Source organism: Arabidopsis lyrata (assembly GCF_000004255.2).
Source record: "Arabidopsis lyrata subsp. lyrata unplaced genomic scaffold ARALYscaffold_6, whole genome shotgun sequence".
Taxonomy (NCBI): domain Eukaryota; kingdom Viridiplantae; phylum Streptophyta; class Magnoliopsida; order Brassicales; family Brassicaceae; genus Arabidopsis; species Arabidopsis lyrata.
The window spans coordinates 7685850-7712173 of NW_003302550.1; the positions used below are offsets into that span (position 1 = coordinate 7685850).

At 37.3% G+C, this 26324-nt stretch overlaps 7 protein-coding genes across 11 annotated transcripts; 2 read left to right on the top strand and 5 right to left on the bottom strand.

Moving 5' to 3' along the window:
* Positions 1-7: 7 nt before the first annotated feature.
* Positions 8-2866, bottom strand: LOC9309964 (inositol phosphorylceramide glucuronosyltransferase 1). The gene is made up of 9 exons (XM_021023597.1): positions 2426-2866; positions 2190-2310; positions 1756-2105; positions 1447-1554; positions 1230-1364; positions 1020-1142; positions 662-932; positions 440-563; positions 8-316 (listed from the first exon to the last, which is right to left on the bottom strand). Exons 1-9 carry the CDS (start codon positions 2663-2665, stop codon positions 172-174), a joined length of 1617 nt encoding a protein of 538 aa, XP_020879256.1. The 5' UTR covers positions 2666-2866; the 3' UTR covers positions 8-171.
* A 154-nt stretch (positions 2867-3020) lies between these two features.
* LOC9309965 lies at positions 3021-5665 on the bottom strand. The gene is made up of 2 exons (XM_002873852.2): positions 5423-5665; positions 3021-4728 (listed from the first exon to the last, which is right to left on the bottom strand). The coding sequence occupies exons 1-2, from the start codon at positions 5529-5531 to the stop codon at positions 3176-3178; spliced, it is 1662 nt and encodes a 553-aa protein (XP_002873898.1). The 5' UTR covers positions 5532-5665; the 3' UTR covers positions 3021-3175.
* Positions 5666-12642: 6977 nt separating this feature from the next.
* Positions 12643-16072, top strand: LOC9309966 (probable receptor-like protein kinase At5g18500). 5 transcript variants are annotated; one of them, XM_021022300.1, is made up of 9 exons: positions 12784-12890; positions 12975-13093; positions 13690-14311; positions 14400-14504; positions 14587-14709; positions 14796-14966; positions 15067-15196; positions 15284-15496; positions 15615-16067. In XM_021022300.1, exons 3-9 carry the CDS (start codon positions 13713-13715, stop codon positions 15726-15728), a joined length of 1455 nt encoding a protein of 484 aa, XP_020877959.1. In that variant the 5' UTR covers positions 12784-12890; positions 12975-13093; positions 13690-13712; the 3' UTR covers positions 15729-16067. The 5 variants fall into 5 exon arrangements, with proteins under 5 accessions (XP_002871819.1, XP_020877959.1, XP_020877961.1 ...); XM_021022302.1 differs by lacking the exon at positions 12784-12890 and adding an exon at positions 13310-13580 and having other exon boundaries at positions 12898-13093; XM_021022301.1 differs by lacking the exon at positions 12784-12890 and adding an exon at positions 13310-13377 and having other exon boundaries at positions 12898-13093.
* Positions 16073-16159: 87 nt separating this feature from the next.
* LOC110227916 lies at positions 16160-18624 on the bottom strand. Its single transcript, XM_021023936.1, is given in 3 exon segments — positions 16160-17751; positions 17753-17960; positions 18551-18624. Coding segments are annotated over 3 exon segments (1827 nt in total). The 3' UTR covers positions 16160-16206.
* LOC9307889 (protein MAIN-LIKE 2) lies at positions 18561-21670 on the bottom strand. Its single transcript, XM_021022299.1, is given in 2 exon segments — positions 18561-21386; positions 21389-21670. Coding segments are annotated over 2 exon segments (2130 nt in total). The 5' UTR covers positions 21501-21670; the 3' UTR covers positions 18561-19368.
* A 1534-nt stretch (positions 21671-23204) lies between these two features.
* LOC9309967 (protein GPR107) lies at positions 23205-24930 on the top strand. Its single transcript, XM_002871774.2, has one exon. The coding sequence runs from the start codon at positions 23360-23362 to the stop codon at positions 24680-24682; it is 1323 nt and encodes a 440-aa protein (XP_002871820.1). The 5' UTR covers positions 23205-23359; the 3' UTR covers positions 24683-24930.
* Positions 24931-25066: 136 nt separating this feature from the next.
* On the bottom strand, positions 25067-26280 carry LOC110227793 (protein GFS12-like; the record flags this gene model as incomplete). Its single annotated transcript, XM_021023405.1, has 4 exons — positions 25067-25496; positions 25614-25749; positions 25850-25923; positions 25999-26280. Coding segments are annotated over 4 exons (534 nt in total), but the record flags the coding sequence as incomplete, so codon positions are not given.
* Positions 26281-26324: the final 44 nt, after the last annotated feature.

Consider the following 26324-nt stretch of genomic DNA (forward strand, 5'->3'; position numbering starts at 1 on the left):
CTCGCGGTTTAGAATCTTGTGTTGTTACGAGACATAATGACAAAGAAAGAACAAAGCTTTATCCATTTCAAGACAAGAACAGAAGAACTACAATAACTCAGGATTATAGATAGGCTCTGTTGTTTCTGCAAGTTACAAAGGTGACACTTTTACTCGGCTGTTTTTTTGTTGTCAGCAGAGGAAACATAAGGAATTTGATCTCGTCGTGTCGCGACGGTCTTCTAGACCTTTCAAGAACCATCTGACCGCGAGGTGCTCTGAAGCATAAGTCATGAAGGCAGCTAGAATTATGCCTACACCCACCATTAAACCCAACCTGTTCCATATGATTCAATCATGACAAATCTTAGGGAATGTATCAAGTAAAAATATAAGGACAAGAATGTGTTGAATCAAATAGCAAGAACCATTCTTAACGGACTTGATTAACAAAATTTACCTCGTGAATAAAGCAGTGATCCCTAAAATGTAAGGTAAAGAAACTGCAGCAATAGCCAGAAAAGCCATCCCTAATCCATAATACAATGTAGTAACGTCACAAGACACACCTGCTCGCTGATGAACTGTTGAGACCACAAAAATGGTGGAAATCAGCACTCTTCTTAATTCTCAACGCTACGATTACCGATTATCACAATTTAGTTTCTTCTCATGTACATACCTTTTGCGGAATCATCCAAGGATGATGATTCTGATTGTATTGCTATTTTCTTTCCATGTAGATGCACAAAAAGCAAGAAGCAACCAAACAAAAGAGAGAAGATTGTAAAAGTCCATTCATACACCAAGACCAAGCCAGTCCATGGCATGATTTGCCTCGGCACAATCGCAAAGGATATTCCAAGAGATAACAGAAGAGCAGTAAAACAGACGACAACTGCAACCGCGCCCAAGTGTTGAGGAACCTTGGACTGTGTGCTGCCACTGTGGGGCTGTCGACAAGAAGCAATATTAACATTGTTCAGATTAGATCAATTTTTTTAAGAAGTTAACCTCAACGATTTGATGTTGAAACTCACTTGATAGCTGGGATTCATGGTAGATATACCGCTATAACCAAGTGTTCCATTAGATCTAATTTGGTAATAAAGATATCTAATCTGATTGCTGAACGAGCTCCAGCACAATGAACCCTCACGACCCTGCGACAGAATCAGAAAACATAAAATCAAATTACGATCCAAAAATGATGAATGTAGCAGAGGTGGAGGTACCAAAGAAGTCTTTACCTGGATGGATCGGTAAATGCAGAACAAAAGTGCACAAAGAGGTAACAAGAAAAGGAACTTGACAACGAGTTCATCATGTTGGTTTTTGCCACCTCCAGTTCCAGGAAGAGTTTCCTCAAGCTTTACCCTAATGCTCTGAAATTGTTCACGGTGAAATCAGACTTAGAGAAATTCACTAAAAAGAAACCTAAAAACCATAGTGAAGAAGAAGACCTACTTGCCAAGCATCAACAGGTTTCACAAGCCATGCTGTCCACCAGTCCCAAGGCTTAAGAGGGCCTAGAGTGTAGTGAATAACGTGAAGTTTACTGTCATCAACCATCCACTGCAGAAATAATGAGAAAACTCAAAATTCAAACAGCTGAAGAAAAAGACAACTATACCTTAAACTAATCCCAACTTAACCACTACATATTCCAAGATCACATCGATTTCATAGTAAGCCATAGACTTTAACAGCAAAATGAAAAACAGAACCAAATAGACACAACGAGACTAACTACAACTTTGTTTCCTAACCAAATACCTTATTAGCAAGCATATAAAGACCAACATCCGCATTGTATAATGTTGAAAGCCTCTCCATAGCAGGAACTGGTCTGGTTTTCAAGACTTCAGGGGTTACACTCGGATCGAAAACACGAGCATTTGGGAAATCTGGATAGTAGGAATTCAAGAACCCTTGGTCTCCTCCGGTATAAGACGACAAAGTCTTCACTTTCCGCATCATATCATTGAAAAGAGCTTCAGATGGTTCAACAACCATAACACCAGAGTTTAGCCTCTCAGAATGCTTCAAGTTTGCGCAAAACTTCGAGCACTTAAACAAATCCTCAATATTCTTTACCACAATAGTATCAGCATCAAGATACACAACTGCACACAAAAAAAACAAAGCTTTTTGAGATTTAAGTTCTCAAACCGGAATCCAAAAGAAAAAAAACCGCAGAAATCTCTTACCTTTCTTGTAATCAGTCATGTTAAAGATCTTAAGCTTTGTATAAACACCCCAGAACCTTGTCGGATGAACTTGATTTGGATTTGCCAGTAAACTAATCTTTTCAACTTTCCATCCATCAGCCTATAGAATCAAAAGCAAACAACTTTAAACAAAGCAGTATTTAATCAAATTCAAGCTCAAACTCAATCGAAAAGAGAAATCTTTAGATCTTAAAACTAGACAATAAAAACCAAACCTTGAGTAGCTTCTTAGAGTAGTCTGAGACACCATCAGAAACCAAAGCGACCATATCTTTTTTGGATCCAGTGTCACGAATCGATTTGCCCAATACCCTAACTCCCAATAAGAACTCATCTCCATACAAAAGTGTGACATAAGCTACTTTACTTGGTTCAGATCCAAACGAACCCTTTAACTGAATTGATGAAACGAGCGCGAGGAGAAGAACCCAGAGACTCGTCTTGAGTCTCACCATAGTTATTCGGATCTCAATTTTGTGGAGAAAAATTGAAGATTAATTCCTAATTTGAGGAAAGTATACGTTGAATTGAAATAGATTTTGAAATTTCTTCGTTTGCTGTTTTGTTCTGTGTCTGGAACTTTTACCTTTGTTTCTTGTCACCGCCGTCGTTTTAGAAACTGAGAAAAGATTTTATAACCTATGACGAAGTCTACCATAACATAGATTTCTAATGTTAATTACTACAACGACGTCGTTTCAATAAACGTAGTAACAGGCTAAAAAGCACATGTTCACTCACTAATCCTCTATGAATTGACAACTTTTATCACTTGGAATCTATCTGTACCTCATTATGCATAAGACTGGATTAAGGACAATGATTGAATATATATGATTAATAACGACCGTAAGATCGAAAATGATCAAACCGAATCAAAAATTTGTTTACAATTAACAACATATCTACACACTTTTACACAAACACTTAGTAACAAGCTTCATTGAAACAGAGGAGCTCTGTTTTCAACACATTTCATCTCCTTCCCAATTATCCTTCTCCTTTGGTCCTGTAGGACCTTCCTCGCCATAAAGCTCAATAGGAAACAGACTCTCAAAAGAATACCTCACAATCAGTGGAAGAAGATCAATTATCTTATTGATCTCAGCTGCAGAATCGTACACTAAAGTTGGTCCCCATTCTCTCATGAACTGCAGCCAGCACGGTTCTGAAATCGCTCCTTCGCCTAAATACTCCGCTGCTACGATTCTGTAACGTTGACTAGAATCCACCGCATACTTGCTTTTTGCAACATCGTTTCTCACTCCAATCCCAAGCTTCGACGGGCCTTGAAGATACATTCCGGGGTGTGGGAAACTCGCGTGGCCGTGTTTGGATGAGTAGACAACCGGTTTGTTGCTTCCTTTGACAAACTCAAGATCCGATACATCAACCCATCCTCCACCACTATGCTGCGAGAAGAACATTTGTGTAAGCTCGCCGTTGAAATTGCTTATCCGGAAAGTGAAGTGTTCCCAATCACCAACATGCTCTCCAATGCGGTTCATGGGTACGGTGAGAAGCCCGATTTTGAGTGTGGCAGGGCCATTAAATGGACAGAAAATCCACATCACAATGTCTGTGAAAATCCCGCCAAGTGCGGGTTTCACGTGGACATAAAGCTCTGAGCTTTCTAGATTTCCCTTCTTTAGATTACTTCTAACTTCGTCGTCTTCAGGGAGATCAATCCAGAAGCTCCCATCGTTTTCTCCACCCGCAGGCAAGTTTGAGCCCGTAGAATTAATCGGTTCGCCTTGCGATTTCCCAGACCGATACAACAAAGCTCCGTTTTTAAAGAACCATGGCACAGACGAAGGCATGTAAGTCTCTTCGGGATGGAAGTAGACCATCGGTCCATAATGCTGAATAAGTGCATGGACCTGGTCAAGATTTGGCATACCATGTAGGCTCGGATCGAGATTTTTCAAACACGCAATGTTCATGGCAGCTTTATAATTAGAAGACATATCATTAGTAGAGCAAAAGAATGACCCAACCTCCACTCCCCGAGACCAAATACCTGTCTCGCACGGTTTAGTGCTCCAGACATTAAAAGATCCCATACCAAGAACCTTCTCACCGGTTTCACAACTCTCCGTAAGATCCTCTCTTACACATCTCACTTCATCAACTTCAGGCTCCTCTGATCCATCAGTGACAATAACTCCCACGGCTCTATAACCAACCGGAGGATTAGGCAACCAGAAGTAGCAATCTGAATCTGAACTCCAAACTAAAGAATAATTCACAGGTTTTTTCAAGGGAGGGCGATGATCATCCGCAAGATGACCGGGCTCGTTAGCCCGAGCTGCAAGAACGAAGCCTCTCAATGGCTGATTGTTTGGCTGACAATAATGACCAAGGCAATGGAAACCTTCAGGTATCCCCACGGGTTTGTAAAAAGAGGCGCAACTCGATTTACCACGCGACCTGCCACATTTCCAAACTCTATCGAACTCGGTGACTTTCACCACTTGGATTTCTCCAAGATTTATCCTTCCGGTAGCAAAACCGCTGCCTGAAACAAAGGCAAACCAACATTATAGACAAAAATTCCAATTCGGATTCAAATGAAAGATAATTTGACAGCATTCTAAACTAAGATAGAATAACCACAACGACACAATTGAGTTATCAACACGTTATCATCATCAACCATTACTCAACATTATCCAACGGGGTTGTTGGGACTTGATAAAGAATTAAAGAATCATCAAAATATGTCTACACTATGATAGAGTAATATACCATATCCATCTTCATCGTGCTACATTAATAAATAATAAGTCTTTATCTGAGGTCATACATACATTATTGAAGCTCAAAAACCTACCTTGTAGCAAAACATGTGAAGATTAATTAGCTGAAAAGTCAGTAACTAATAGTAATAATGTTGAACCGTACAACATTTTCTCTTCAGTTCAATTAAATGTTATTATAGTTCAGTAACGTTGACCATGGAACAAAAACCTTGAATCAAATGTGTAACGAGGAACCAGTAAAACAGACAACAACAGGTGCCAATGTTGAATATTCAAACGAATTTTACAATTAAGAAAACATAACAACACTGAGTATCATGATGATATGGAAAATTAAACATCAATTTTGATTAAAAATCATGAAAATATCCAAAATTAGAAATAAAAATAGAAGCCTAAAGTAAACAGTTTGATAATTAGAAATTTCCAATAAAGATGATAGTACTGTACCTTGTGGCCATCGAGGGAGAGGAGACGGAAGCGAGAAGGGCTTTGACTCGGACGATTCCGATTCCAACTCGGTGATTGATTTGTTCCAGTAGAAGCAATCGCAAAACATCGTTTGATTTCGAGATTCAGATTATCCGGAGCAAATCGGCGATTTGTGGCGAAGAGATAGAGAGAGGGTGAACTACTTGCGTGTGATAGACGGAGGAGGGGAAGTTCAATGGTGGTGTGCCTTTGGAGTTTGGCTGGCCCTTTTATTTTTTTTCTGTCCTTTTATTCCTTTTTCAGTTTTTGTCCCTTTCTTTCAACGTTTTCTATAAAGACCCCTGTATTTACAAATAATTCAAATATCACCCCCAACAAAACCAATTGTCAAGAAAATATACAGACAATTAGTCATCTTGAATCGTTATCCAAAAAAAAAAATGTCATCTCGAATACCCAAAAAGAAATTATCTTGAAATAATAAACATTGGTTTTGATAATGTCAGTTTACGATAATTTTTCAGAATTTTTTTTAATCAAAAATTGCATTAATAAAAGTTTTGGGATTATACTTTTGTAATTCTTCTATTTGTTTGCTTATCCGCAAAGAAGAATAATGCTTACAAGTTTTATCATAGTGCGGGTTAGATTGTATTTAATGCCACACTTTTCATTTTTTTTTTCTTCTGTATCAGTGTGTTTTGGAAAGTTCCACTACTGTTTTTCTATAAGCAAGAAATTAAAACTCCGAGTAATTTCAGACATATTAAATACCATATAGTTTTTTTTTCATTTAAACATAAAATAGTGAAAACATTCTCTGATTTCTAAGATTAAGGTGTGGTATACTACTTAGTAATTTCCATGTTTTGGAAAGTGATTTCTTTTTTTTGTTAAAAGGTTTTCTTAATTAAATAAAGAGAACGTTTACAGAACAAGAAAAGACCAATACAACCAAAGAAAACTAGAAGAAAGAGTTATGAGGAGGAAGGAATCAGAACAAACAAAGCCTGAAATATAAGAAGAAACAGATTGGAAAGTGATTTCGCTAGTATATTAGTCACACCCTCAGTTTTTTTTAAGAGAAATTGTTAAAAATATCATTTTTTCAATATCCTTTTTCAAAAATGCCTTTTTTGAGAGTCCATTTTTAAGTTTGCCCTCTTTTAATTTTTAATGATCATTTTACCCTTATTTGAAACAAAATTAGGTCCACAAAATACAAAATATTTTTTGGCGGGAAAAGTGATCCCGCAAATTTCCCGCCAAAACACTTGTAAAAACCTTTAAAATACCTTGTAAAATTTTCCCGTAAAAATTTTTCCCGCCAAACAAAATTTTTTTGCGGGAAAAGTGATTCCGCAATTTTTTTGGCGAAATTTTTTTGGTGGGAAAATTTTTGGCGGAAAAAATTTACAAGATATTTTAAAGGTTTTACGGAGTATTTACAAGTGTTTTGTAAGGTTTTACAATTACAATGTATTTTAAAAGGTTTTACAAGGTACTTATAAGGTTTTATAAGGTATTTATAACTTGTAAAACTTTATAAAAAAACTTGTAAAATCTTATAATATCTTATAAATACCTTATAAATACGTTGTAAAACCTTTTAAAATGCATTGTAAAACCTTATAAATACCCTGTAAAAAACCTTTAAAATACCTTGTAAATTTTTTTCGCCAAAACTTTTCCCGCCAAAAATTTAACGCCAAAAAAATTGCGGAATCACTTTCCCCGCAAAAACATTTTTTGGCGTGAAAATTTTTTGGCGGGAAAAAATTTTACGGGAAAATTTTACAAGGTATTTTAAAGGTTTTACAAGTTTTTACAAGTGTTTTGGCGGGAAAAATTGCGGGATCACTTTTCCCGCCAAAAAATATTTTGTATTTTGTGGACCTAATTTTGTTATATTTTCTTATATATTTGTGATATCTTTTATTAAAAGAAGGGTAATTTAGTCATTTTGTACATAAAAGGGGTATTTTTAAAAATGGACAGCCAAAAGGGACATTTTTGAAAAGGGGTATTGAAAAAGGGGCATTTTTGTGAGTCTCCCTTTTTTTAATCAATGTTACTCTATACCAATTTTCAGATTTGCGATTTTTTTTTTAAAACGTACTAAAAGTCTAAAACACATCTTTAGTTTTTTTTTTTCCAACTTGTTGGTATTTTTTTTTTGTCATCCGTAATTAATTATAAGCTCAAAAGAGTCATTCCTGAGGAATGTTGTTTACATAAGTGATGTGAGACGGCTCTGTACGAACTTTTCGTGCCAGATTATCCGTTTTAACATTAGCACTACGAGAAATTAAAGATAAAGAGAAGCTTGAAAACTCTTCCTTGTCATTGTGAAATTCCTCTAAATACACTGAAAACGCCGGCCATTCAGTTGGAGAAGACACCATCTTCACCAGATCAGAATAGTCTGTATAAAACGCCACCTCTTGATTATCTGCACCAATCATACACTTCATCGCCCAGAGAAGGGCCTCGACTTCTGTATGTAGGGAAAACAGACTTATACGGAGGTTGGCAGCTCCCATGGTTGGCGGCTCTCCATTTGACGATGTACAGAACCACCCTGTACCGGAGAACTTATCACTTCCTTTCCACGATCCATCCACGAAGCAACGGTACCCTGAATAATTCGAATCAAGAGAAACCTCCCGCACTCGGGATCGAGTTGTCGAAACAACATAACCATGATTTTCTTCTTGGAGCTCTAATTGAGCCGCTTGCCATAATTGTGCCTCTTTTTCTGCTAACCGTAATACCTCTAACGGATCTTTATCTATATTTTCAAAGATTTTTTTCATTCCTTGCTTTCCAAATATACCATATAATCCATGGAAAAGCTGAAGAATCATAGTCTGAAGGTATTCTCCAAAATAAATGATCCAAATTTGCAAAAATTGATTCCGTGGGAAAATTTCCCAAAGCCGTTGGAATCTGTGAAAGCGCCCAAATCTGCCGTGCCGGGTGGCACTGGAATAGTGTATGATTGATTGTTTCCTCTGATGCACCACATCTGGCACACTCTGTGTCACAATCCATTCCTCTTTTCCGCAAATTTTCCGTAACCGGTACACAACCGTTTAAAATTTGCCATAAAAATGTCGTATTTTCGGTGGGCATTGCACTTGCCAAGAGTGTGCTTTAAGCGGTTTGATATCTGGACCAATAAACGAAAAATTGGTCTCCGACTTTTCTATCTGTGTGGTATGATAACCCGATTTAACTATATATTTGCCAGATTTTGAAAAGTGCCAACCCAGGGTATCTTCCCTCGTTGGCGCACCCACTGGAAGAGCGATTATTAGCGCGACATCTTCAGGATCAAAGGTCTCTTTTAAGAGATCAATATTCCAAAAGTTAGACCGGCTATCGATAAGGTTGTGAACTTTTAATAATGGGTCTGCAATTGAACCATTACTTTTTGCTGGTCTCGGGAATTGAGCTGGAATCCAGGGATCCTCCCAAACTGAGATAGATGTCCCAGATCCGACTCTTTTAATAAGTCCTTTATTAACCAGAGATCTAGTTGAGCATATACTCCTCCATCCATATGATGGGGAGTATGATTTTATATTCTCCAAAGGATTGGATTTCCGAAAATACCGCCCTTTAAAGACCTTTGCAGAAAGAGAATCCGGGACCGTGATCAACCGCCATAACTGTTTAGCTAATAATGCTGAATTAAAATCATCTACATTCCGGAAACCCAAACCCCCTTCCGATTTGCTATTGCATAATTTATTCCAGGTCATCCAGTGCATACCTCTAGAATCACCATTTGAACTCCACCAAAAATTAGCAACCGCACTAGTAAGTTTAGAAGTGATCGTTTTCGGTAGTCTGAAGCATGACATAACATAAGTTGGTAATGCTGCAGCTACCGATTTAATCATGACTTCTTTCCCACCTTTCGATAAAAATTTTGCCGACCAGCCATTAATTCTGGTTTGTAACCTATCTCTAACAAAAGAGAAAATCTTTGTCTTCGAGCCACCCAAGCTCTCCGGCAATCCGAGATAAGAACCCATACCACCGATATTAGTGATACCCAAGGTGGCTTTGATATCTTCCTTGATAGCATCATCTACCTTATGTCCAAATTGAATCGAGGATTTTTGAAAATTAATCTGCTGTCCGGAGACCGCTTCATACTTCTTTAAAATCCCCAAAATAACCCCGCACTAATCCTTATTAGCTTTGCAAAAAAATAAACTGTCATCCGCAAATAACAAATGTGAAACCGAAGGGCTTGCATTTGCTACTTTGATACCTGTAATTAATTTTTTCCGTTCTGCTTTCCGAATATTCGCAATTAGCACTTCAGTGCAGAGGATAAATAAATAGGGCGAAAGCGGGTCTCCTTGTCGTAACCCCCTTTCTGGTACTATTAGTCCTCGAGGTTGTCCATTAAGGAGAACTCTATATTGGACTGTTGTAATACACCACATTATCCAATTAATCCATTTTTCACAAAAACCCAATTTACTTAAAACCTTCTCAATAAACTTCCATTCCACCCTATCATAAGCCTTACTCATGTCCGTTTCAATAGCCATGAATTTCCCTTTACAGGACATATTAGTTCTCAACCCATGAAACATCTCTTGTGCAATGAGAATATTATCCGAAATCAAACGACCTTCTACAAAACCGATTGTGTTTCTGAGATTAGTGCAGGTAGAACCGTCTTTAGTCTTTGACAAAGAATCTTTGATATAATTTTATAACCAACATTGCAAAGACTTATAGGCCGTAATTCTGTCATCCGTGTTGGTCTTTCCGTCTTTGGGATCAGACAAATATTAGTCGTATTTAACCGTTTATCAAAAATTCCATCCTCTAAGAAAGAGTTGACCAGAAAAGGAAGATCTGCTTTTATAGTAACCCAAGCCTTTTGGAAAAATAAAGCTGTCATACCATCCGACCCTGGTGCTTTTTCCGGATGCATCATAAACAGAGCCGATCTCACCTCACACTCCGTTGCAGGAGCCGTTAGAAAATTATTAGTCTGATCCGTAATCAGAGTTTGAACCTCTGTCAGGGCTTCCTCAAAAGCATCAGGCTTAGTTGTAGTAAATAAATTCTTAAAATAAGATACCGCTATATTTTGAATATCTTTATCCTCTACGGACCAAATCCCGTTTTCGTTATGTAAACCCGTAATTCGATTCCTTGCCCGTCTTTGTTTGGTGAGAGCATGAAAGTACTTCGAATTATTATCCCCTAATTTCATCCATAAACTCCTACTTTTCTGGTACCAATACATTTCCTCATCTCGATAAGCCTCTTTTAACCGCAATGTTAATTCTGTAATTTCCTCCCGGGATCTCCTATCATCTCTTTGTGCCTCATGTAATTCCTTTTTTAGATCCTCAATTAATTGCCGCCTGTATGGAGTTAATTTTTTCCTCCACTGCGAGATAGCCCGCCTACAATTAGTTAATTTTTCCACAAATTTCTCTTCTCCCAACTCAGTATCAAAATTCCAACCATTTGATATTGCCTCTAATAGTCCTTCCTTCCCGATCCATCTCTTGTCGAACCGAAAATTTTGTTTTCCACGTGGTATCTTATCCATAAGCGTAGCTACCACCGAAGAATGATCAGAAGCAACCATTGGTAAATATTCTACGAAAGAATTACAAAATATTTCATGCCAATCTTCGTTTGCTAAAGCTCTATCCAAGCGACACCGTATTGGTTTTTTATCCCGCCAACCCCGCCAGGATAACCAATCACCGATATATGGAAAATCCAACAGGCCGCAGTTTTGAATCATTAAATTGAAGGGGATAAAAGAAGATGCATGTCTTAACTTACCCCCTCTTTTCTCATGATTTCCAGTTAACTCGTTAAAATCACCTATTAAAAACCAAGGTGTATCCCGATTAAGGCCGATCCGTGTTAACCGTTCCTAAACTTGGTCTCTATTTTTCGGAACCGGATCACCATAAACAAAAGTGAGATGAATTGTTTTTCCTTTCACCACAGCCTCAACATCAATTAAACGATTATTTTCAAAAATAATTGATACATTAAAAAGATGTATAAAAAGATTCCAACTTGTTGGTATAAAAAGATGTGTTTTAGTCAGTGTTCTAAAAAGCGGTCTAGGCGGTCGCCTAGGCCCCGACTAGGCGCTAGGCTCTCATGCGACACCTAGATAACCGCTTTGACCGCCTAAAATTACATAGAACTTGTTTAATGTATTTTTTCAATTTCAATTAGAGTTTTATTTATATATATAGTTATAAATATTCATATATTGTTTAATATAAATATAAATAAATGTTTTATTTAGTTTTTGTTTATAATTTCATAATTTTTAGTTTTATATAAATATTTTATATAACTTTTATATATAATATCATATTTATAATGTTTTATGTTATAAACGTCTAAACCGCCTAAAAAATCGCCTAGGCTCCGATTAGGCGTTCTAGGCGCTAGGCACTGGGTCACCGCCCGCTTAGCGCCTAGCGCTTTCTTGAACACTGGTTTTAGTACGTCAACATAAAAACAAAATCCCGTAAGTTTTACATTTTCATAATATTGTTAGAATATATATTGATTATATTGATTCAAGAGAAACTATCTAGTAACTGTAGACCGTTAATCTTTCCAGGGGCTAATTAATCAAACTAGTGAAATTGGCATCAACTTGATAATTTTACGTTATCTAAAATCATAAAGTCATTTTCGTCAGTTTGTCGTGGAGATTATTATTATAAAGATTCTTCAAAATGAACCAAGCCGCCTAACTAGACTGGACATTCTCTTATTTTCAACTTGGACTTTATGAATTTGATTATATATCAACTAGATTGGGGAATGTTATTTGCTGATATATCAAAATTAAGTCTCAGCTGCTTAAATTAAGTAACACTCGTACTTTCACATGCATTAAAAATTATGTCTTTGTTTCCTTACAAATATTTGCTGATAATGATATATATAAATGTCTTTCATTCTTTATTTTGTCTTTATATTTATCCAATAATCTACTTGCATAAACAAAATTTGGAGAGAAAACAAAACATCAGACGTTTTTCTGCATTATACAAATGGCATTAGTTTGACATTTATTTATAAATAAACAGAACCAAAAAACATATGTTCAACAATTTCATTTAAGACCAAAAGTAAATGAGTGTTGTGTTTAGTCAAAGAGTAAATTAGATTTAGTTTGACACTCCCATTAGTTACAGACTCTGTCAGTTACAACAAGATTAAACTTTTTAGGTGAAGTCTTCTTCTTCTTCTTCACTCTTTTTATTAGTTTCCTAACAAAACCAAAAAAAGTCTTCACCTTTGCCCTTAAAAAAAAAAAAAAAAAAAAGTCTTTCACATTGTTTTGTCTTCGTCGGTCGTCACTTTTGCTAGCTAATAAAAGCCAGAATAAATAATTGGATTAAATCTTTTTTTTTTTCTTACTGTTTATTAATATTATTATTGGAACACAGCTACAAGGGTAAAGCTTCAATCTTTCCCACTCACATTCATTTCTGGTCTTTGATTGCTTTTCTTTTCACTGCTTAGGTTCTTTGTCTGTTAGGTTAGAGAGATCTTTTACAAAAAGATCCAAAGCTGGAAACTTTCTAGTCAATGCTGCTTAAGATCTGACTTTTTCCCTTCAATGTCGCTCTGAAATCCCCCAAATTTTTGGCCCATCAGGTTGGTTCTTCTCTCACTTATGAACCCTAGTTCTAATTTTAAGAGTTCAATTCTTGAGTTTCTCAAAACTCTGTTTTTTGGTGTTGTTTGATTTGTGTTTATCAGACAATGCGACGGATTTATTAGTTTCTGAATAGTTTCTATTGTCGGTAGAGATTTATCTAGATTAGCTTCTGTTTTTTTCTTCTTTTTCTTCACCTGTAGTTGTCTTTCCAGCTTAGTGTTTAGCTGGCGTTTGGTCTGAGAACTGGATAATCTGGCAGCTGGCAATTCTTGGGACTTAGGTACAATGTTGGTTTTGTTGAATCTGATTTTTCTTAGTCTTTGTTCAATTTCTTGTCTTTTTCCTTGTTCCTTTCCAGTTTTGACTTCCTTAAAGAGAGGCTATGTGCATTTTCTTTGTGGGTTTGGTTAGATTTCTATGTCTGAGTAGCTCAAATCTGATATTTGCTATAAGCTTTTCTGGGGTTTGATTACTTTGATTCAGGTCTATAAATGGTTCTTTTGATTGCCTCATTTTTGTATAAGCAGCTAAATTTTGGTTTATACAAGAGTTTTGAGTTTTAAATTCTTCGGTTTTTCCTCCTCTATTTCAGGTGAATAAAGCGGAGGTCAGAAGATGGGTTCTGGTTTAAACGACACATTATCTCGGAACTACAATGGTTTGGAGCTATGGGAGATAATAGTGATCGTTCTCTCCGCGATATTCGTTGTAGTTTTAGCTATATCGCTTTGGCTTACTTTCAGGAGAAAAACCTCTAGATCTTCTACTAAACTAATCCCTGTTAGTCGCCAGATTCCTCCTACTGTTCCTGAAGAAATAAAAGAGATAAGAGTTGACGAGGTTTCTTCGAGCAATGGTGGCAATGGATATCCCTCTATTAGTGAGAAATTTGGCGATAAAGAACCTGAAAAGGGGATAAAAGCAGAGTCAGAAAATGGCGATAGTAGCCGGTCTGGCTCGTTTAATCACTTGGAGAAAAAAGATGGATCAAGCGTATCTTCTGCTAATCCTTTGACAGCTCCATCTCCTTTGTCTGGTCTTCCTGAGTTTTCTCACCTCGGATGGGGACATTGGTTCACTCTTAGAGATCTTCAGATGGCTACTAATCAGTTTTCGAGGGATAATATCATCGGTGATGGTGGATATGGAGTTGTTTACCGTGGTAACCTTGTTAATGGTACTCCTGTTGCTGTTAAAAAGTTGCTCAACAATTTGTAAGTCTTTCACAAATGGTGAATCAAGATTCAAGATTTCATTTCTTGAATCTTTTTTTTTTTAATGTTGATGTTTTGTATCTCTTAGAGGGCAAGCTGACAAAGACTTCAGAGTAGAAGTTGAAGCTATAGGTCATGTACGCCACAAAAACTTGGTCCGCCTTCTCGGATATTGCATGGAAGGAACACAGAGGTATGTCTGTTTTGTTGTGAATGATCTACAGATTTTCTTCTGATATTTTCACTAAACATCAAATGTGGTAACACATAATTAGGATGCTGGTGTATGAGTATGTTAACAATGGAAATTTGGAGCAATGGCTCCGTGGAGACAATCAAAACCATGAGTATCTTACATGGGAGGCGCGAGTAAAAATTCTTATTGGAACAGCCAAAGCGTAAGTCGTGTGACGGCTTATCTTTTATTTTGTTCTTGACTATGTTTTTTCGTTATTCTCATCTGAGGCAATGAGCGCTGATGCAGGCTCGCGTACCTTCACGAGGCGATTGAGCCAAAAGTGGTGCACAGAGACATTAAGTCTAGCAACATTCTGATTGATGACAAATTCAATTCTAAAATTTCTGACTTTGGACTTGCTAAACTACTTGGCGCTGATAAGAGTTTTATAACTACTAGAGTTATGGGTACCTTTGGGTAAGTTGTGGCATCTCTCTCTTTACATCATTTCACATAAAACTTTGGAAGACTTAAATGTTGTTGGTCTTGGAAAATAACTTACCTTTGTTTTTGGCAGTTATGTAGCTCCAGAGTATGCGAATTCCGGTCTTCTGAATGAGAAAAGTGATGTCTACAGCTTCGGGGTTGTACTCTTGGAAGCTATAACTGGTAGATATCCGGTAGACTATGCTCGTCCACCACCTGAGGTAAAGTTTTTCGTAAGAACCTTCAAAACACACATAAACTCTGCTGCCTCAAGAGTCTCCTGACGTTTCTTCTTTTTCATTTTGTAGGTACATTTGGTGGAGTGGCTGAAGATGATGGTCCAACAAAGACGATCAGAAGAAGTGATTGATCCAAACCTTGAAACAAAACCATCTACAAGTGCTTTAAAAAGAACACTATTGACTGCTTTGAGATGTGTTGATCCAATGTCTGAGAAACGACCGAGGATGAGCCAAGTTGCCCGTATGCTTGAATCCGAAGAATACCCAATACCTAGAGAGGTATGGACAAGGAAAAACATCACAACTTTGAAAAGTGCTTATTATGTCTATAATAAACCAAATAGATCTTTTTGTTGAGTTTGGTGCTGAAAGCTTTTACAAAATTTGAGGATTTCAGGATAGGAGAAGACGAAGGGGTCAGAACGGGACAACAAAAGATTCAGATCCTCCTAGGAACAGCACAGACACTGACAAGAGTGAGTACCATGACCTAAAGCCTGAAGGTGGATAGCCACTGGAAATAATCGAGGTGTAAATTGTCGTAAAGTCTCGAGCTTTATGTGAAGTTTTTCAAGTCCTTGGTTCTTCTCCAGATCTTCTGCGTTATGTGATGTTTCTTTTCTTTTGTAATAAGGAGAGAGAGAGAGAGTGAGTGAGTGTTCATCGTTTGTTGCTTGTATAGTATTTGTTTGTTGTATTATGCTTCTCCACGTTTTGCAATGTAGGTTGCTTTTGGACCAAGTAAACGCAATTTGCAGGTTTTGTAGGGTATGTATGTTAAGTCTTTGAGAGAAACGACGTGTAGTTTGCAATTTGCTTGTGGGAGATATTGTTATCTGAGACTGTTACACTGGTCTTTGAAGGCTCACCAACTTAACTCTAATAATCGACTATACAAAAGTTGGATAATTCTCTCCAGAGAGTGACACTGTTGCTTTGTTTGCATTGAGATCCTCTTGAAAAGCTTCAGATCAAATGGCATAACTAAACTAGCTAAGCAGAAACCGATGTTTGGACTGGTTTCCTCTGGTTTTCCATTTTCTATTCTCTGCCAAACTCGTCTCCATCTTGATAATACGTGTCTCCAGCTCCAATGCTATCTTCTCTATTGCAAGCTTTCTCTGCCTCAATCTTTCATCAACATCTTCTTCCTTTTTAGCTTCACTGGAAAACTTTCCAATGCATCTCTTCTTCATTTCTCTATCTTCACGTAGCCAAGACTCTGCTTCCTTGATTGCATCATCGATCATTGCCTTCCTCTCTCCATAACTTCCATTTACATAATCACATGTTTGCCTTGTAATCTCAGTTTTATTGGCAGTTCCATCATCCTCTACACTCCTTTGATCTACTTCCATCCAAGCATGCTTTTCACAAGACCCTGAATCATCATCGCTATCCACCACCATATATCTTCTAGTTCTTTTTCTAAGTGATTCAGAAGCATCACCTCCAGTTTTCTCTACATCACTACACTTCTTCCTAGATCTGATCAATTGAGGAACGGTCATGTAATCATCTTCTTCATCCATAGAACTCTCATCATCATCCTCACGAGCTCGCGTCATGTGCACAGACTCACTTATCTTATATCTCTTTGGTAACCTACGCATCCTAGATCTTCTGCATTTTGCAGGAAAGCCTTCTTCCAACTTCTGAACCACTTGACTCAGAGGCAATACCTTGGGAGATACATCTATATCATCATCATCAACAACATCAAATGTATTACTTGCATTAAAAGCTTCAGTTGATTCTTCCTGCATCTCTTCAGAAGCTAGAGAGTCTGAAACTGATTTCAACCACCAGTCTTGGTACCTCGCAGTGACAGAACCTCGATCGAGGCGTGAAGGCATATAGAGCACTAAACCATCAAGAGACTTACTGTAATCATCCCAAGACTCCTTTTCTGTGAAGTTTTTATGAAGAGTAATCAGACCAGGCAGATCTTGAGCCAGCCCGAATTGCATTGCAACACGATTAGGATAGTAATCCTCTACAAAATCAATCCCAACAAGCTGAGAACTCCTCAGGCATCGAGCAAATGAAACAAACTCATCTTCAAGATTGTCATCAACAGTCACCAACAGTGCTTCTTCAAGGTAAAACCGAAGTGGGTTCCAGTTCTTCAACGGTTTAGTGTAAGGACGCCAGTCAAAATCATCAAAACTCCATCTCACATTCTTAGACCTTTGTTGCAGATTGCTCCACCTAGCTATTCTAGGCTCACCTTGAGGTATCTCTCTAACTTCTGGTCTTATGTTCCTGAATCTCTCCCATGTCCAAACTTGTACTAACTTAAACAGAGACTTGGAATTAAGTTTGCCAGCATATGTTCCTCTAGCGAAATCGCAGACTTGACCCAAATCTTTGTACAAGAATGCGAGAACAGCAGGGGCAAGAGCAATCCTTTCACCTCTAGCTAAACGAACAGCGATTGGGATAACTTGTCTCGAAATACTACGACGAGTACTAACTGGAAAAACAAAAAGCGAAAGCCACAATACAAGAAAAGCTTCATGCTCCATCTGAGGCACCTCTACCAAAGAAGCTCGAAGTCCATGATCTTTGGTTCACTCGCCCAGCGTAACCAATACTCTTTACTCTTGTTTTCTCGAGTTTATATGCGGAATCTCTCATCTCTGAGCATTCCAAAGGAGCAAAAACAGGAGAAACCAAAACAGAAAACCCTAGAAGCACCAGTACATCTTCTAACGTAATCGTTGCTTCACCCGTCGTTGATCTTCACGACGGGGCCATCGATGGAAGTAGAAAGAAATTGGGTTTTTCTCAAGCAATGGTGTTGGAATTGTATCCTTGATTGAACTTGCAAAAGAGAAGAAGAAGCTTCAGAAGATGAAGAAGCAAAGCAAAGAAGAAGCAAGTGAAGAAGAAGAAGATGTCGTGACAGAGAGGTCAACGACAAAGGAGAAGAAAGACAGAGTCAACAAGGAAGAAGAAGTTGGGCTTGTGGTTTTTGGAGTGTTGTAATGGGCCTACGAAATAAGTAAGGCCCAGTAAAAAGAAAGTTGTTTTTGGTTAAAGTCTAAGTAGTAGCTAGGTGTCTTAAGAGAGTGAATTGAGGGAATTAGAGAGTTAGTAACTAGGAGTGTGGTCTAGTGTGTAAGAGTTATGATGATCTAAAGTATGGTCTAAGTGCAAGTGGTAAGTAGAGAAACCACTATATGTATGTGTATGTGTGTTTTGTAAGAAGTGAATCCAAGTTAATACAATGTAGACAATTAAAGTAAAATGTGTTCTTGTTTTCTCTCTAGAACAAGTGAACACAAACGAGTAAGAAAGTGTGAAAGATAGAGAAATTGTGAGAATTACAACAAATGGCCTTTCTCATCAACCATCACTTCTTCTCTCTCTTCTGTTAGTGGTGAGGGTAATGCATTCTTCATCGTTGGCGAAAAAGCAAAAGATTCAGGCGAAAAACTAGGGATTGTGACGGATGAATTGCGATGTACGGAAAAAGAAAGATGCAGTTTTCCGTTCAAAATGGGCAGAGAGACAAAAAAAACAGTTGCTTTAAACGAGCAAGTCCTCACTAATTTCAAATGCTGACTGTACATCAATTTTTTCATACCTTATCATTTGAAACAGTAACCAAACTCTCAAATGGTTAAAAGTATTTTTACTCATAATTTGTAGTTGTAAAGATCTTGAAATACTTAGTAATAAGAAGATAGATTTGGTTTTCACATAGTTAGGAGATTAGTCCAAACTTAACAAAAAACATAAATATAAAAAATTTCGTTTCAATCTTAAGTCTAACCAATAGGGACAAAACAGAAAATGTTACACAAGTTTTTGCATAGGATATACAAAATTTTCTACTTAATGAAACAAATTTATTTTCTAAAACATCTACTTTGTAAAAATGGAGGGAGTACATTTATGGAGCTAAATAGGACACCCACAAATGTAGGTTGTTTTTGGCCCAAGAAAACGCTTTTGCAAGTTTTGTAGGCTATTACGTATGTGGAAGATATTGTTACCTTAAACACAAGTCTTTGAAGACTGACCAACTTAACTTTAATAATCGACTACACAAAAGTTGAACAATTCTCTCCAGAGAATGACACTCTTGTTTTGTTTCCATTGAGATCCTCATGAGAAGTTTCAGATCAAATGGCATAACTAAACTAGCTCAGCAGAAATCTAGGTTTGGACTGGTTTCCTCTGGTTTTCCATTTTCTAATCTCTGCCAAACTCTTCTCCATCTTGATAATACGTGTCTCCAGCTCCAATGCTATCTTATCTATTGCAAGCTTTCTCTGCCTTAATCTTTCGTCAATATCATCTTCCTTTTTAACTTCACTGCAAAACTTTCCGATGCATCTCTTCTTCATTTCTCTATCTTCATGTAGCCAAGACTCTTCTTCCTTGGTTGCATCATCGATCATAGTCTTCTTTTTACTTCCGTTTATAGCATCACATGTTTGCCTTGTATTCTCTGTTTTTTTAGCAGTTCCATCATCCTCTACACTCCTTTGCTCTACTTCCATCGAAGCATGCTTTTGACAAGGCCCTGAATCATCATCGCTAGCCACCAGCATATATCTTCTACCTCTTTTTCCAAGTATTTCAGAAGCATCACCTCCAGTTTTCTCTACATCACTAAACTTGTTCCTAGATCTGATCAATTGAGCAACGGTCATGCAATCATCTTCTTTATCCGTAGAACTCTCATAATCATCCTCACGAGCTCGCTTCATCTGCAGAGACTCAGATATCTTATATCTCTTTGGTAACCTATGCTTCCTCGATCTTCTGCGTTTTGCAGGAAATCCTTTTTCCAACTTCTGAACTACTTGACTCAAAGGAAGTACCTTGGGAGATACATGAATATCACCATCATCACCATCTTTACCAAGATGATCAAATGTATTCCTTGCATCAGAAGCTTCAGTCGATTCTTTCTGCATCTCTTCAGAACCAAGAAAGTCTGAAACTGATTTCAACCACCAGTCTTGGTATCTGGCTGTCACAGAACCTCGATCAAGTCGTGAAGGCATGTAGAGCTTTAGACCATCAACAGACTTACTGTAATCATCCCAAGCCTCCTTTTCTGTGAATTTTCTACGACGAGTAACCAAACCAGGAAGATCTTGAGCCAAACCAAACTGCCTCGCCACTCGATGCGGGAAGTAAGCCTCTACAAAACCTTTTCCAGCAAGGTATGAAACTTTCACACATCGAGCAAAAGAAGCAAATTCATCATCAACATTGTCATCAACAGTCACCCACATAGCTTCTTCAACGTAAAACCGAAGTGGGTTCCAGTTCTTCAACGGTTTAGTGTAAGGACGCCAGTCAAAATCATCAAAATACAATCTCACATTCTTAGATCTTTGTATGAGACTGTCCCACTGAGCTATTCTTGGTTCACCTACGGGTATATCTTTAGGTTTTGGTCCGATGTTCCTGAATCTCTCCCATGTCCAAACTTGTACTAACTTAAACAAAGACTTCAAACTAACTTTCCCAGCACATTTTCCTCTAGCGATTCGACCCAAATCTTTGTATAGGAATGCGAGAACAGTAGGCGCAAGAGCAATCCTTTCACCGCTAGCTAAACGAACAGCGATAGGGATTACATTTCTAGATATAGAACGACAGCAGTCACCTGGAAAAACAAAAAGTGAAAGCCACAATACAAGAAAAGCTTCATGCTCCATCTGACCACCTCTACCCATGAAGCTTGAAGTCCATGATCTTTGGCTCACTCGCTTAGCCTTGCCAACACTGTCTCGTCTTACTTTCTCCAGTTTCTCTGCGGAAGCTCTCATCTCTGAGCATTCTAAAGGAGCAAAAACAGGAGAACCCAAAACAGAGAACCCTAGAAGCACCATTACATCCTCTAACGTGATAGTTACTTCACCCCATGAAAAGACGAAAGATTTGGTTTCAGAACACCATTTCTCAGCAACTGAGAGAATCAAAGACGGGTCTTTTGTGATTTTGTAAGTGGATGCTTTGATTGCCTCAAAAATCCCAGCTTTTTTCCAAATGGGTTCATGTAAAGCTTCCATTTTTCCAAGCCAAGATAGGAAGAAATGATGATCTGCAACCCAAAACCCAGAGGAGGAATCACTCAAACAAGAATCAGAGAGACGTTGTTGATCTTCACGACGGGGAAGCTCGGCTACAGAGCCGTTAATGGTTTTAGAAAATGGGTTTTTCTCAAGGAACGGCCTTCCTCAGAAACCATAGCTTCTCCTCTCTCTTCAATGAGAAGTTTCTCAGTGAGTGATAATGGTGATGCTTTCTCCATCTCTCAAGACGAAGGAGATGTATCAACAAATTCAGTCAAAAGTAGGGATTTTGACGGGTCAATGGCGAAAGGAAGATGCAAGTTTTGGTTGAAAATGGGCAGAGAAAAATGTTAACGGAACAAAGCGAACAGTTGCTTTATATGGCAACCTAGCAAGTTAATAACTCACTAAATTAAAATGACAACTCTTCATCAATAAGATTTAACGAAAATATATTCTCTCAATTTTTTTTTTTTTTTAACATCTATATTTATTCTCTCAATTTTTTAAAGAATTTTGCTTACTTTTTAAAAACTAAAACATAATTTCTGATCCACCTCAACATTCAACCAATAGTAAATTACAATAAATAAAAAATAATTAATTTTACATTGAAAGTCCAAAACATCAAAAAAAAAACATCAGTCTCATTTTAGATTATTAATTACATTGAAAGTCGAAAACATCAAAAAAAAACATCAGTCTCATACACCGGATATTTCATATTTAATAATTTAGATATTTAAAAGATTTGATTAAGATTTTAGAATTATGATTACCCTATCATCTTTGTTTGATTTGTTTTTAACTGTTTTGAATCATCATATAATACATAAAGTAAAAAAACAAATCAATTTTTTTCTGCATATACGGTGATTCGAAATTTTTAAAACGGAAATATATTATCCAATTGAAGAAAATGTGGGTTCAACGTTCTACATCGATTAAAATATTTAGACAATATATGATTCTGAATCATATCATAAATAAGATCAACATTAATAAAATAAATGAGTTTTTTGGCCGGACGGGTTTATGCGGGATGGGTTTTTGAATAAACAATAATAAAAAGATTTAAATATCATTAATTAGCCACTTCAATACGGATTAAATCCTTAATTTTTTTTAATACCATCAATATTAGACATATTAAATGAATCTCATTTAGAAAAAATTGTATAAAACCAAAAATTGTCCCGTGGTATAATGTTACTTTATAACAATTGTAAACTATAAAATATAAATATCTTAGAAAATGATACAATTTGCAAACTTTTATATATAATAAATAATCGTTATAATTTAAAAATTACTACTTTTAGAAAACAAATCACGGGACGGGTTAAGAAGTTACAGGACGGATTCTATTTCGGAACGAAGTTATATGGTGGACGAGTTAGAATCAATATTTATAAAATTTTAAAATATCATTAACATGCCGCTTTAATACAAATTAAATCTTCAGTTTATTAAAATATAAATGACTTAGAGAATGATATGATTTGTAAACTTTTATATATAATAAATAATCATTAAATTTTATAATTAAAACAAAATACGGGACGGCTTAAGAAATTACGGAACGGATTATATTTCGGAACGGATTTATATGGCAGACGAATTTGAATCAATATTTATAAATATCATTAACATACCGCTTTAATATGGGTTAAATCTTCAGTTTATTAACAATTATCTCGTGGACTCGTGGTATACCGTTATTTAATAACAATTGTAAAATATAATATAAATAAATATTTTATAAAGAGATATAATTTACAAAATATTTTTATACTAATTTTAAAAATATATTATCCGGCGGTGTACTGCGGGTTAAAATCTAGTATATGTATATAGCTATAAATAATAATTATCTGAAATTGCTATATGTGTTATTAAAATCAAAAATTGTTATATGTTTATTGTATTTAATTTTGATTGGTCGAACTTAAATTCCATAATTAAAAGATATTAAAATGGATAGAGATTCAGATCTGATAACTGAAGAAGAAGAGTATAAAACTCGTTAAACAAACTTCGCCGACGGTTATTCAATCCTCCTCCTACACGTCTCTCTCTCATTCCCTCCGGAGTCACAATGACGAAAATGCCCCTCTCCGTCGTCTTCATCCTCCTCTTCCTCGCCGTCGTGGTTCCACCTTCAATGGCGGAGATCAAATCCCTGGTCATCTCCGACGACGCTCGTCCGATGATCCTCTTCGAGAAATTCGGATTCACACACACCGGCCACGTCACGGTCTCAATCTCCTCCGTCTCCGTCGTCTCCACTTCCTCAGATCCAAATCCAGAAGCGTCGCGTCTCGGGTTCTTCCTCCTCTCGGAAGAATCTCTTCTCCAGGTCCTCCTCGAGATCCAACAGAACCCTAGATTCTGCGTTCTAGATTCGCACTACGTCACTCATCTCTTCACATTCAGAGATCTATCTCCTCCGCCAAACTCCAGATTCAACCAATCTTACCCAGTCACTTCCCCAAACGAATACTCTCTCTTCTTCGCGAATTGCGTCCCTGAAACCAAAGTTTCCATGGCGGTCCGCACAGAGATGTATAACAAAGATCCAAACGGATCTAAAGACTATCTACCAGCTGGATCTACTCAATTACCAACTCTCTACTCCTTCTTCTTCCTCTGCTACGTTGCTTTCCTCGGTTTCTGGAGCTACACTTGCTGGACTAACAAACAAACCGTTCATCGGATCCATCTTCTCATGGCAGGTCTGCTTCTAATCAAATCATTGAATCTGATTTGTGCAGCTGAAGATAAACATTACGTGAAGATCACTGGAACGCCTCATGGCTGGGACATTCTCTTCTACATCTTCCAATTCATCCGTGTTGTTCTTCTCTTCACCGTGATCATCTTGATCGGAACTGGCTGGTCGTTTTTGAAACCTTTCTTGCAGGAGAAAGAGAAGAATGTGTTGATCATTGTGATCCCACTTCAGGTATTAGCCAACATTGCTTCCATTGTCATTGGTGAAACTGGACCTTTTATCAAAGATTGGGTTACTTGGAACCAAGTGTTTTTGCTTGTGGATATCATCTGTTGCTGTGCTATTATCTTCCCGATTGTCTGGTCGATTCGATCCTTGAGAGAGACCTCGAAAACCGATGGTAAAGCTGCGAGGAACTTGTCGAAGCTCACGTTGTTTAGACAGTTCTACATTGTTGTCATCGGATATCTTTACTTCACTAGAATCGTGGTGTTTGCGCTTAAAACCATTGCGGCTTATAAGTACCAGTGGGTGAGTTTTGCAGCGGAGGAGATTGTGAGTTTGGTGTTCTATGTGATCATGTTTCACATGTTTAGGCCTGAGGAGAAGAATGAGTACTTTGCTGTTGATGATGATGAAGAAGAAGCTGCTGCTTTGGCTCTTAGGGACGAAGAATTTGAGCTTTGAAAAGCATAAACATGGAGGAATTTTTCTTGGTAAGCAAGGATTTTTTCTTTTTTTTTTTCAGTATGTCTATGTTAAAGTCGTCTAATACTGCAACTGTTATTGTTCCCTTTTTTGTTAATTTTTGTTCTTCTTTACATTTAAATTTTCTTTGTTATCAACACTTTTTATGGCTTTAAATCGATGTGGATTTTGGGGCTGTAGCAAATTTTATTTGAAAGAGTATACTATCATCATTTTCATGTGCTTCACAATTTGTCTACATTTGTGCTCATTCCAATGCATATTCTTTCTGAAACACTATTTCACCTCCTGCATCCACAATTCAAATAAATAGACCGACTATACCAAAATTAAAGTGGTTATCCAATGTCCAAACGAAAAGAAAATAAAAATACATCAATCATTGCTCATTACTCATTAGCCCATTAACAAATCATTCCTCTTTGTCTCCATTACAATCGTATCAGTGATCGTGCTTGGCACTATCCATATTCCAAAACACAAAATTAAAAGACAAAAATTACACACGCGGCAGTAAAATTTGTAAGAAAACAATTATATGGAGTATATAGTTTGTACATAATTTTCAACAACAGATTCTCAAGTAACCATCATGTGCTCCAACGATGAACAATCTCGAGAATGGTAAAACACAAATGGTTGATAAATCCGACTTGACTCTTCCTCCCTTCTCTGCCATATACAGTTTCTGTGGTATAATCCGCTGCTGCTGCCGTTGCTCCTCCTGTCAGTTGAACAAAATCGGTCATTCTCATACTTGACCTTGTTTCATGACGATTCTGTGCATAACAGACTGAAAACCTTGGTTCAGTGATCTAATTCTAATCTTAGTTTAGGATTATAGCCAAAGTGATCAAGGCGCTTATGTTTCAACTCATCACGTGAATCTCAGTTAGGAGTGAGAAACTACCTCGTCTTGAAAATTTGACAGTGAGCAAATCCCGATGTTATTTCTTGAGATAGAGATAACGTCCTTGCCCCAGATGGAGAAACCGGAAACACCGTCGTTGTGTCCTTTGACAACAAAAGGCTGTGGTGTCCAGCTCCTGTTTTACCAGAAAGATAATAAACCACATGTAGGGACCGTGGAAAACAAAAACAAAAACTTAAAAGAAAAGGGGAAACCGTAATGATTGTTTTGCTCACTTCCTTAAGTCCCAGATCCGTAAAGTTTTGTCAAGAGAGCTGGAAACAAGTAAATGCCGCTCAGGTGCCGCTAACTGCAAGAAAATCGAAATTTGAAGATAAGAAGAAAGGCCATATTGGTTTTGGGAGGGCAAAAAAGCTCAATTAACCTTTGTCACGTATCCGTCGTGAGCTCTCCAGGAGGAAATAACACCATTTTCCCTCAAGTCAAATAGCCTACACTGGCCAGAACTAAAACCAGCTGCAATCCAAGAAGGTGATACTGAAGCTCCGTCTCCATGTTTTGTTTGAGACCCTCCTGAACAAAGAGCAGATACGAGAGAAGTGAATCCAGATTCAATAGGTTCTCCTCCCCAAATTTGAAGCTTCTGGCCTCGTGCTAGATCGATAAACCTGAATTGTGCAGTGGAATTGACCAAAATAGTTGCATATTATCTCTAATGCTCAATTGTTTTGATTTTTTTAGTGTAATGGA